Below are 12938 nucleotides of genomic sequence, written 5' to 3'. Positions count from 1 at the left end.
CCTGCTCACATCTGATGACAAGGGGCCACCTGAAGCACCCCTTCCCTCTGGAAACAGCTTCTGGTTTGCAGCCCACCAGCACCTAGGCTGAGACTGGCCTGCACTTGTTGTGTGCATACGAATGTGGTTGAAGTAGAGGCCAGGAGCGACGTCATCCTGGGTATGTAGGTGTTTCTGTTGGTGTATACATATGGATCGTATCAAGCAAAGCAAGGGTTCGGTGGCTGCTGCATGTGCTGCGCCTAGTGACTTCACACGCTAGAGAAACATCACCTTCCACAAACTCACAAAAGTAACACAAGAAAGAATCTCAAGAAAAGTTTATAGAAGAGCTCCTCTTACCAAGGTTTCAGGACTATGGAAAGGCACATTTCACCCATGTTGATTGACAGTTGAGTTCATGGACACATACAATGCTCACATTTCATGGCAAAAAGACTGCATAATGATGGTACGTTGTGAAACATATATTCCAGACTTCGTTCAACACTAAAGTGATTATTTTAAGTGCATCATGTACATAATAAGAGTGGAACAGGCAGATGCACCCAATTACTGTAATCTACAAGGCAGTAATTCAAGCCCCAAATATATTTCTCCTTATTGGAGGAATTGGCGGTGCAGATCACAAGCAAAATGAGGGGCAGCAAATTGACAGGGAGCCAGGAAACTGCTGCCATTTGGAAAATAACAGCTAGCACCTGCTGCAAGTCAGAAGGGATTTAACTTTGCTAATTCATTTCACTCTGGTTTAACAGCAAACGGCTTGGCTGGATCAGATGCTCTTGGGCCAGGAAGTAACCGAGAGCTGCGCCGTGGCCGTGCTGTGCTGGCGAAGGCACCCTGCAGAACAGGGAATCACAGATGTTTGCTCGGTAGCGGGCAGAATAAAGTCCACTCGTGCTTCCTCTCTCACCATTTAGTGAGCTGCTTCGTGCTAATTACCTCTTTTCATCCAGCTCGTGGTTAAGTTTCACATTGCAATGATTAATAATTAATCAAACGCATCTGAAAATTAATTTGGCAATTCTACATCTGATAGGCACGGTAATCTCTTCCGTGCAGCAGGGATGTTATGGGAATAACCTCAGATATTCTGAGCTGCTAACTGAAGTGAATACATAAGGGCATTTATTATCTTGTGTGGTAAAAAATAAAGCAGTGAGTAGAAACAAATACATTCTCCAAGGCCTCTCTGCCTTTTGGGAAAGGTGTGATCTGCATTTTGCCTTGTCTGTATTAGGAATGCACCATCGATATGATCATGTCCAATCAAAACAGATGGAAAAAGGAAAGGGAAATTAGAAAAATGTGCCCACAGTTGATTTATTTCTGTTTAGCTGGTAGCAGCTGCAGTAGATTTGATGCATTAATTATGGTACTAAAAAGAAAAATCACAAGAACAATGACTTTTGCCCTTTCCTGCTGTCCGTGGCACTTCTCTCCAAAACCAACAATCATCTGGTAAAAGGGAAGAACAGGGAGTATGCAGCTTCCACCAGACGTGGTCCCCGCTAGTTTCGAATTAGCTGTCCCTTTTTACAGGCAAACAGCCCTGCAGCAGCCACAGAGGTGAAGAAGATGGCAGAGCTAAGCAGGCACAGCAATCCTGGTGCGGAGGGCAGGTTCCTCTCCCAGAAGCTGGTGGTGAATGGTCGGGCTGGGACATCCTGGGGGAGAAAGGAGATGGTACTGCTATAGAGTTTCCCTCACTGCATGAGAGGGGAGGCAGCAAATGTGCCCCACTAGGCTGGGGAGATCACAGGTTTCTCCTGAGGACCAGACTGGAGCATGGGGGTGGAGGGTCATGGCTGTGAAATGTATTTTCTGTCATCCTGAACAGCTACAGGACAGTGAAGGTGGAGTTGCTTGTGACTGGAAGGAGGTTATATTTGGCTTAAGACCATGATTTGGGAATGGGCAGAACTAGGATTATTTCCTGCATTTTGCAGTCCCCCAGGCTCCGAGTTCTTTGTCCCTGGCTCTCGGCCATCCACTCCTCAGACAGGGGCAACAATATTCCTTGGACAAGTCAAAACAATTAATACCATCAGCATGTGACGTAACCCAAACCTCACCTGGGGGCAGCTCCATAGGAATTACTGAAGCAGGAGCTTCAGCCTGACTGTGTGACAAGAAAGTCTGGCTTACCTTTGACTCCGGCTCTGGCATCCAAATTTCATTCTCTGAGATCCTCCCCATCCTGTACAGTATCTAGGAAAACAAATTATTTGTACCACGTGAGAAAAAATTAAAACCCACACTACTTTCCATTTTGGAAGAGCAGAGCGAGTCAGAGCAAGGTGACATTTAAAAAAGGCACAACTATGACTAGCTGAAAGTAAACCAGAAAATGTACAATGATCTCTCTGCTAATATTAGCAAAGAGAGATGGAGGCAGTTTTGGTAGTTTGTGTAAATATATGACAGCTGGCCATCAAACAGTCCTGTGCCTAACCAGTGTTTTAAGCAAGGACAGTTTCACAGAATCATTTGTAAAAAGTAGGACTTCACTCAGGAATCCACAAAAACTACAGCTTCTCTAGATGTTTATTTTAATTTTTTTTCTGAGTACAAGTGAAAATGCTTTTTCACATGACAGCTGGAGAAATAGCAAGGTGAGGTTACCACCACACACTCAGGACACAAAGTCTGTTAGGAGTGATGCTGCTTGGATCACAAACTAGAAAAAGGAGAAATACAACTCTAGGTCTTTCAAAGCATACAATGACAAAGTTATCTCTTGGCTATTCAGTATTTGGCAGTACAAAGCTCATTAAAGATTTTTCTTTTGAATAAACTGAGTGCAAGAATCATGGAGGTTCTCAGGGGCAAACGACTGTCTCCAGAAGAGACAGCTCACTGTCTTTGTAACTACTGCTCACAGGCATGGAGAAAGAAAAATTAGGCGATACGAAACACAGCAGGTAATGAGAATTATAAGGTGAGTATGACATTCTGTCAAATGGAAGCAAAGGGCTGATTTTCTCTTAAATAACAACTCTGTGGCCCTGCCATACAGTAGTTGTAACTGTAATGTACACCCTTTAATGGCTTTTTTCCCTCCCTCCAGACTGTTGTAAAGGGATTTCACTGTGACTGGGAATCCAGTCCAAATGTGTCATTCTGAGGAGATTCAGACATTATCAGAGCCAACCATTATGAATTCATAAAGCTGAGCTAACAGCACTCCCTCGTAAAAGAAGAAGCAGAAGGGATACATCAAAAATAAGAACAACGCTCAGATTTCCAGATTGCTGCATAGGAAATAGCTGTGAGCATTTGTAATGACTTAAATGGCTTTTAAAACCTACAGCAATTAATTTGTTAGAAGCTGTGGTAGTATATCTAAAGGCAGCATCAGGTTGGAGGTTTTTTCCTCTAGACCTGAGGTATATGGCATGAGCTGCATTTTAAGTCTCCAGTGCAGAGACACACCGCGTAACGTTCTGACTCAGGTGAGATTTTTGGTTTCACTTTATTCAATAGCAAACTGAGTAAAGTTAATTAAAAAAAAGAAGGCTATGGCTCACATCCTTTTCTGGGATTCTTCCCCATCAATTCTAGGAACCTCTGCACAATTACAGGGTGTGATGCACAAAATCAGACTCTCCAAGCTGTACTTAATCCTTTTTAGCCTTTTAATAGAGGCGTTGAAAGCAAACCAACAGTCTGTACCTCTCTGGCTGCTCTCTCTCCTGCCTGTACGGCCCCCTCCATGTATCCACTCCATTGGGTAGCTGTCTCTGTGCCAGCAAAGTAGATTCTGTCAATGGGCTGCCGAATGATCCTTCAAAATAAATGGAGAATGTCAGATGACAAGTAACAGGAAGGTGATGATCCTTCTGAAAGCAACTTACGGATTTTGACGGGGCACTCAACTTCAGTTCTGCAGAATTCCTACAAACCTGGGCTGGAGAGTATGGTGCCATGAACTGTACCCACAGGACCACCTACTTGCTTCTGTACACAAAACTCAAGATCTGAGACAGAGAAAATCTAAGGCATAAATCAGTGCCCAGCTTCTGTGCAAAATAACATGAGCCTTATTTTAGTGCTGGGATAAGGGATAATCCTAACAGCCTCCAGAAATGCAGGGCAGCTGATAGATTTATGTCTTCCGCATGGCAGCTTTGTTGTTATCCTGCCATTACAATAGGATGTGAATGACATTTTTGCAGTGATAGGTCACTAATACCAGCTTCTACTCGGGGGCTGGACTTGCCTGACTGCCAGTCCTGCCAAAAGGGGAGAGCAGCTGAAAGCCTCAGCATTCAGGGAGCTGCATTCACCCTGTAGGGTCACATAAGCCAGCCCTTCAGCTGTGCAAAGCTGCACAAGCATACCGGTCAACCCAGCCACAGGCAAGGAGCTCCCTTTCCCACAGAGAGAGATGCTTGCTCTAAGGGCTCCCATCTAACCCCCCGTTAGGTTCTCCCTGTCTGCCTGACACCAGCCTCCCCAGGCCAGAGGCCTCACTGATCAGTACCCAAGTGTTCAGATAAATTACAACAGACAAGCCAGTGCACGAGGTGACTTCTTCCCACACGCGTCTTGGCACGGAGGCAGGGTGTAACTCCATGATGGACATGCTCAGGAGCTCACACTGTGATGTGCTACATGGTTTGTCTGGTCTTTGGCTATGGATACAAGATTTGTCTGGTTGTTCCCATTATGTGCTGAACCGTGCCTTCCACACACTTTTCAGTGCTATACCTAGTATTAATCAGTATCATCTAACATGTTCCTTTAGGAATACAGCAGTTATGTGTGGGGAGAGCATGGGAGGCTTTGCTGGGTGGGAGAAGCAAATGAGTTTTCATATAAGGGTTTTGTGCCTTCCCCTCCAGATGCGACTCAACCAGCTTCACCAGAACCTGATGCTCCACCTACACAGTCAGACAAGGACTCTTCATCTGTCCAAGATGTGTGCCCTCAAGGTCTTAGCTTTAAAGGGATCTATTGCAAATACTGCATAGTGGCAAATATTGTAAGTAACCTAGTGGGGAAAGGTTTCGTGGCTCTAATGGGTCCTTTGTGACTGTGTTTTGTTTCCTTGAAAGTCACAAGAGAAAATCTGCTCTTATTAAAGTCAATAGCAAGATCCTTGTTAGGTGGGGAGTAGGGGAGTGGAAGGAGGGTTGGAGTTCCCCCAATATGCTACATATACCGTTAAGTTTGTTGCATAAGGTATATCATCGTACACAAGCTAAGAAATGTGTATTAGAGAGCAAAGCATTCTCTGTCTTACCTTCCGTAAGAATACATTATGCCTGGTGGGAAGTAGGCTGTGTAGCAACCTCCTGAATATTGCTCCATGCTCCAGTTCTTTTCTTCATAATGCACTGGCTGTAAGTATCAGCAAATATTAGAGAGTGAAACAGTGGCAGAGAAATTGGAAATAAAGAATCCATTTCCTTTGAAGAGGGAAAAAACAAGCTAAGGATACCTGTCAAAGGAGTGCCGTTTCATCTAGCTAATGCTATTCATCTGCACAAAACAAATCTTTGCATTTTACAGAAGCACTAGCCTCCCATGGGGAAATGACAGGACAAATTAAACCATGTACTCCCTTCTCTCTTCTTGTAAACAGTGAGACTGGCAGCTCTTTTCTTCCTGTACTAGATGCTGCTGCACTCCCCTTGGGACTACAGACTGTATGGCACAACATGCAGGTTTAGGTACACATTTTAGGTACCAGGAATTTCAGCTTCATCCTCCAGAACAAAGAAGCAACATTACTGTACAACAGAGGTGAAAACAGGCATTCATTTCTTACATGTAAAGCCTCTTCCATCCCCATTGCTTTGGCATATGCCTCACAGATCTTCTTCTTCCTATAGGAAAATAAGATCAGTCAGGAAAAAAAAGGTGGAAAACCACCTCTCACTTACTGCTTTCATTAAAAAAGTCACATTTATTGCAATACATTGGAAATAAAGTTGTGCTTGGCTTTGTTTTTAAGTCTCATTTTAAGTTGTTAACATATATATTTCAAATGTTGATGCATAAATGTGACATCCAAGATGGACCAGGGAATGGAGATGAAGGTTGATTTTGGCAACGAGCTCTAAAAAAACTAAATCTTTGTTATTTTAGGAAGCAAAGCCAATTCATTCTCTTGTTCACTGGTGTAAGACTAGAAGAGAAGCAATATAAATCAATGAAATCCCTACAGATTTGCTATAGCTGAGACCAAAATATGAGAGAAAACTGCTCACATTCCTAAGCAGAACTCCTCTTTCACTTGCATGCGTACCAAAAATCTCATTTAGAAAGTCCTGTTTGTTCATTTCACAGACTAATGGTGAAATCATATTGTTGAAAATGTAGAGATTTAAAAATTTTATCACCCAGTCTGAATGTGAAGGACATCCAAAACTAGGCATGTCAGCGCTCCCTATATCCCTGGGGTGAAGCATCATTTAGTGGTGATGCAGTCTGGGAACGTCTTTGGAAAATCTTCTCAGTCCACACAGAGACACAGAGCTGGTAAGTCTGTCATAACACAGAAGAGCGGGCAGGACCCGGAAACTCAGAAATATCCACAGCTGGGTGGATATTAGCATTAGTGTCTTGGCCTGTTTATACTAAAAGCTCAATTTTTGCCCCAATTTCCAGTATTGGTAGTTGCACTGTGCATGTGTATGCATGCACCCGCACACACACATTCACACACATTCCTGTGGGGAAGCATCCCAGAGAACTGACTGGCTTCTGAAATATTCACAGTTTCTGAACTCTTACCTCTCTTCCTTATTGAGATGGGCCAGTTTAATGGCCTTTCTGGTAAGGATGAAACTGAAAAGGAAAATATAGCATATAAATATCATGCAGTGTCAGCACCCCAGCTGATTTGCATGCTCTTACTTGAAATTACTCTAAAAAAAGACAGGCAGATCACTTCACCGGTACGTAATGGGCTTGACGTTTTTTCATCATACCTTATCACTTAATAATTACAGGTCACATGGGTGAAAAGGCCTGTGCAGGGTACCCTGGGGAGTCAGCTGAAAGGCAGTGCATGCATTCCCAGAGGGCAGGCAGAGAGGACTGCCTGGCAGCTACCAGATGAGGAAGCTGCGGATTGCAAGCGCATTTTCAAAGCTGCCAGCGCTGGCCTCACTTTGCTCTGTGGGAATGAACTCTCTCTCCATCCCCACTGACTCAGGAGAGCAAAGTCACACCCAAAGTGGGCAGAGAGATGACAGCATCCAGCAAAGTACCCTGCACTGCCTACCCTCTTACACCTAGGTCTTATTCAAAAGGACTGAGACCTTGAGTTTTCCTGAGCTTTTGAAGTCTTGCAGACAGCTGGCTGTACCACTGCCCACGTCATTTGGTGTCAATAAGTGACAGGAGCCTGCTGCTCTGACAAGCACTGCACAGCGTCATGGACCAGTCCTGTAAGAACCGGGGTGAATACTTATTCAGCTTGAAGGAAACAGATTTGGCAATTAGTTAATCTGACCTTAGTGGAGATACCCGGGGTGAAGTATGTTCCTGCACTCTTTCAGAAAGTTGCATCAATTCACAAGGAGAAAGGAGAAGCCTGTTTGCCATATGCGGTTTGGAGGAGGCTTACTGCTCTCAGGTCACAGAAGTTTTTAAGCCTTGAACATGCCATAAACATGTACAGTTCAGTAGAAGTGGCAAGCTTTCCTTGCCAGATACTTAAGAAGTAGTTACCTGATATTTATATTGGCCATTTTTTGGCAGTGTCACCAGTGGAAGCTTTAGTAAATACTGTTTGTTCATATTGGCTTAACCTATTCTAAAAGCCAGTCAATGCTGTTACATATTTTCCTATCTGTTTGTCCAAACTACAACTTTTTTACTTGGCAGTTTCTTCAGAAGCCTGATTTCTTCACTGCATGGCTGCTTACCCTACTCCGCCACCAGCTGATGTTCATTGCTCTGCCTCGGGTCCGTGGGGAGAGGAGGCAAATGAGGATTTCTTGGACAACTGCATTTTCATTTTGGCCCAGGCACTAAATACAAGGTCCAACATAAGCTGAACACAGGCTCACAAAGCTACTCAAGAAAAGGATTTATTTCTAAATCCATTACACAGCAAAAAACCATTAACTGAATGCTTAAAATGAACTACAGCTGAATTCAGGAACTCCTTCCCAAGCATCTCCTTTGCATTGGGATATCTGTAGCAGATACTTAATCTGAAAGCTTATACGGACTAGAGAGGCACGAAAGGCTTGTCAGAAGTGCTCTCCTCCATCTGTGAAGACTGTGGGAGTGGTCCCCACTGATGTAACCTGGCCATGTCCCCTCTTCCTCCTCCTCCCACTCCTTCAGACAAAAAGAAATAAACATTTGTAAGTATAGGCTAGAAGCTCTTCACCCCATAATGGCAGGGAAAGATCCATCAGGTTTCGTGTCATCTATGGTTATTCCAATTGGAGACTCTTCATCCTCAATGAGGAAGGAACCACAATAACCTAAGGCAGCGGGGTGGGGGGTGAGAGGAAACAAAATTATTGTCAGAGAAACTTGTTGATGACCATTCTTTCTGCCAGTAATGAGCAAATAAAATTATCCACAAAAGGAACTATACAGAAACTCCTTCGTTACCAATAACGCCTACATGTCTGAAGTGTTTTTGTAACAGCCTCTTTCCTCTCTTCCCTCTGACTCTGGGAGATCTTATACACAGACTTACACAAGTCATATTTAAATTCCATTATTATTTAGCAAGGAAATTCTGTGGATTATTGCAAGTCTCTTTGGCTTTCTATTTAGGGGGGATAAACATTAAAAATAAATGGATGTAGCAAGAACTATGATGGTTCATTCCATGAGTTACTTCGGCCAAAACAACAACAGCAGCAACAAAACCCAGTGTAATTACATCTGGTCAGTGCGGGCTCAGATTTACACCCTGTATTCATTTTGCTGATGACAAGACTGTCAGGAATAGTGTCCCATAACAGCAAAGTGGCAGAAACACAGGCTGTCTAATCTAGTATCACAACAGTACATGTTTCAGATGAACACGCAAAAAAATCTCATATAGATAACAACGCATAAACCTGCCTACATTTTCTTCTAATCCCAAGGGCTGGTTTATGCCCTGAAACATACAAAATAATATTCTTTTGATTAAGAAATACTCTCACCCAGTGCAACTCTCAGTATTGTTTCATAGGAAGTGGAAACTAATCTGTTCATACAAACTGTTCTGGAAATAGTATCAGTTAAAGCTGAGAAACACATGATGTTGTAACACATAGAAAAAATATCCGGAGTTAAACAAAAACCTAAGCTACTTTTCCCAGTACTCTGAGATATCAAGTCTGTAGATCAGAGGATTAAAAACAGGGCAAGGTCTTGCTTACACCTTAAGCTCTCCTTGTCATCTGCTATAAATTCTCTCTGTCTGCCCTAACTCTGTCCCTGGCAGGGAGAAGTGAGGACCTGCTGCTGCAAGGTCACTGCTTCTATGCGTTAGTTTCCGCAGTGCTTCCCAGAGAAACCTTGCTTGTTCTCTGTCATCCCTTCTCAGCTAGCAACAATGAGATTTGGGATCCTATTTGGGTCCAGACTCATGTTTGGGACAAGGTGTGCACCCAAGCTTGGAGGAAGAGCTCTTTTCTAAGGAGCTTTACCTTTCACTTTTCTGTGCGTTTCAGTTTGTGGTTTGCACATTTAACCCTGCCTTAGATTTATTCCCTGACTGACAGATAGCAGAGCTTCAAAACTCATGTCGCATGGGGCTCCCAAGTCCTTCACTTTCCCCACATACCCTTCCTCTGCCAGAAGGCTTCCCTGTAGTACACCATGCATTTTATGACACACCCCATAGGCAAACGCTGAATTAACTGGTTTCTCTTTGGAGGTAGTGCTGGTTTGTAATGAATCTTCGTTGTCAGGATCGGAGGGATAGCACTGATCACATACTTGCCCTGAAACACAAACCATAGTCAGTACAGACAAGGCGCTGCCTCTCAATGAGCTTGCCCTACAGGACATGTTTGAAAGACACCCTTATTAGTTGTTAACAGCTTTCCCACACAGGTATTTCCAGGTGACCAAAATAAATCTGCCACTTCAGAAAAAGGATCTGGGAAAAACATGTTGTTTTGTGGTTAGATGATGCTTGACAGCTTTCCAGATACTACAGGACCAGAGCTGATACTTGGATGGAGGCAGGTGGGGAAAAGGGGCAAGATAGATGATCTAGCATAGGTAAAACTGCCTTTTATCATCCCCAGGAAAACACGACCCACATTTTTCGAAATTATAAGCTGTTAAAAAAAGTCATGCACGTTCACAGGATACTACTTCAGGACAAGCAACACTGATGGTGATTTCAGCTTTCCTGAACATGCTCCATCCATCCTGCAGGTCCTGTTTCTGACTGGAGCGATGAAGGATGCTTGGTTTCAGGGCTCAGGGTAACAGTGTATTACAACAGATGCTGCTGCTCTCAGGTGCTCTCACACTGATGGGGCCACTGAGTGCAGGAAGACAGCCTCCTCTGACTTGGCTGTCACTCATGCAGCATGGAGGGAGAAGCCAGGGTTTAAAAATCCCTGGGGGAGGGAGAGAAGGGTCCCTTCTCCAGGACATCCTTAGACCACCTTCTCTGTCAAACACCCCCTTCCTTTTCTGCTATCTTTCTCTAAATACCCTCCAAACACTGCCACCTGTGAGACAGGGGTTTTGCAGACCATGATGGTCCTGCACAAACCCCCGTGGCAGGCTGGGCTGTGTGTGCAGAAGGGAGCTGCCACTCCATGGGTGCCACCGTGGGTAGTCATGTACTGATGGAGCATTTCACAGCACCACTGTGCAGAGGCAAAATCTTACTAAAGGCATTTGAAATGTCTTTTCTTTTTTTCTTTTTGTTCTGCAAACCACAAACTTAGGTATGAACAGGAACATTACTTTCCTTTCTTTGAAATGGTCTCAATGCAGAACTAATATGTAAAAATATATAATCACAGGAAAAGTTAGGGCAGAAAAAGCAGAGTAATGACAGAAACTAACTAGCAGAATACCAAGAAGAGACCCAGTCATAAATAAATCTGTAAAGCAGGTTTCACAGAGCGTCAGTGTAGTCTGAGAAATAGACACACACAAATGGGTACTTCCTGATTACATCTGGCTAAGAGCTACAGCAGATATATTCCCCCACCAAATGCATACTCTACTTCTATTCTGATCAAATTACCTCATATATCTCATGGTTTAGAGTCTCCACAATGACATTATCACCTGTCTGATCAATAAGGACCACAGGTCTCTCCAGTTTAACTCTGCCTTCAAGGCGTTCCATTATTTTCTCCGATATCTGACCAGAACCCCCTTTAAACTTCCTCTCCTACAAAACAAACAGAAAAGAAACACAAAAAAATCACCAGCATTAATCACACACAATGACACTGAATATGACTTCTGCTCATAATCAAGAAACTCCAGGCCAAACCAGCAAGTCCTAAGGGTGCATAAAGAGTCCCAGACTTTCAGAAGAGCAAAGCCATAAACCTGACCCTCAGTGAGGATTGCTGCCTAAACCACTTTTGGAATGGTTTCCTCAATTAGCTGGCTTGAAGACTCTTGAAGCCTAGTGAACAAACATCTATAATGCAGGTATGCTAGCTAGCATAAACATATTGGTTCATTAAAAAGAGGTTTTGAGTATTTTATCCATCACTGTGCTACCGACACCCTCATGTGTGACAAAGGCACCAGCTTGCACCTGTACAGGGAAAGCCTGCACCAGCTCAGAAGCAAGACTGATCTTTTTAACTGGGTCTGGCCTCGAGTGCAGCAGGCAATGAGCTTTATCTGTCCCTGGGAAGACACGAAGATATTGCTGTCTGGAAAAAAGCACAACCTGTGACACATATTTCCTTGCAATGCCTGTGCAGAGGCTCAGGGGAAGCACTAACCCTCTTTTATCTACCGGCCACCAGCGCTACATCAAGCGGCTCACTTTCACGTAGAAGATGCTGGTACTGGCAGAGAGGAAAGGATTCACAGAGTCTCTTTGTGCTGAAAGACTGAAATACTGCCTGAGGAAGTCTTACAAGACTCATCATGGCTGCTAAGTCAGCAACCTTTAGCATTTTTGCCCAAATGATTTTGACTGGGGGGAGTGGGAAGGATGGTAGAAAGCAAGACAGCTTGCCCCATCCAGGCAGAAAGAAAACAAAGTGCTCTTCCCAGGCTAGCTTTCCCCTCTCCACATGTCTTGTTTAGCTACATGTAACTTAGGATTAGTTTTATTTTTAATTCCTGCTGCAACATCTAGCAGTTGCTGACATGGGACAGCAAACGTGGCTGAGGTGCTCCTGAGGAGGAATGCTCCGAGGTCTTGCTCCTGCCTCAGGGCAGCATTAGTTCTATTTACATCCTTTCTGACACACAGTTGTCTACTCTTACCCCAATGGACAGACGTTAATGGAGGCTGCATCTCTCCAAGCAGCTTCTCCTACAGCCTCCCTATCCCCCACAGTTGGAAGGGTGCGGTACTGTCTCCACTTTTGCTGTTAGTAGGTTAGGTCTAAAATGCTATGCATGCTTCCTGAGGCCATGTTAACTGAGGTAGGAGGCTAGTAAAGGGTGCCAACATACCACATCCAAATTACTTTGACTGCCCCCTCTCCCCTTTTCTGAAACTTCATCCAGAACAATAACATAAACCATGATGTTCTGCAGGCAGCCATGACCTGAAACAGTCTAAAGTAGCTCAGAAAACATGCTGCCATGTGAGCTGTCCCAAGAAGGACAGGCCTTTTGCTATCTATTTCCAACTCTTGCCATTAGAGGTTCTAATGCCAAAAAAAGTTATTTCACTCTGAAGTACACTTGCTTTGAACTCATTAAAAAATTCAGAAGTGCTAAGTAACCCACAGAAAACAGACTGGCCAAGAAACAACAAAACAGCAACAAAAGGACTGTGCTGATGTGAACGC

The 12938-nt window shown here is 43.9% G+C and overlaps 1 protein-coding gene across 1 annotated transcript in view; it reads right to left on the bottom strand.

Annotated features, from left to right (window-relative positions):
* Positions 1-305: 305 nt before the first annotated feature.
* The window catches only part of LOC101922822 (amine oxidase [flavin-containing] A), a 37733-nt gene continuing 25100 nt past the window's right edge, over positions 306-12938 (bottom strand). Inside the window, exons 7-15 of the mRNA XM_055801493.1 lie at positions 11192-11341; positions 9761-9920; positions 8360-8456; positions 6748-6801; positions 5780-5837; positions 5252-5349; positions 3679-3790; positions 2152-2214; positions 306-1670 (exon numbers count right to left, since the gene is read on the bottom strand). Of these exons, the coding sequence (XP_055657468.1) occupies positions 1515-1670; positions 2152-2214; positions 3679-3790; positions 5252-5349; positions 5780-5837; positions 6748-6801; positions 8360-8456; positions 9761-9920; positions 11192-11341 (948 nt within the window). The 3' untranslated portion in view covers positions 306-1514. The remainder of the gene's footprint in view (positions 1671-2151; positions 2215-3678; positions 3791-5251; positions 5350-5779; positions 5838-6747; positions 6802-8359; positions 8457-9760; positions 9921-11191; positions 11342-12938) is intronic.

Source organism: Falco peregrinus, chromosome 4 (assembly GCF_023634155.1).
Source record: "Falco peregrinus isolate bFalPer1 chromosome 4, bFalPer1.pri, whole genome shotgun sequence".
In the NCBI taxonomy this organism is placed as follows: domain Eukaryota; kingdom Metazoa; phylum Chordata; class Aves; order Falconiformes; family Falconidae; genus Falco; species Falco peregrinus.
The sequence above is the reverse complement of the archived record's forward strand: the minus strand, read 5'-3'. Positions and strand labels throughout refer to the sequence as shown.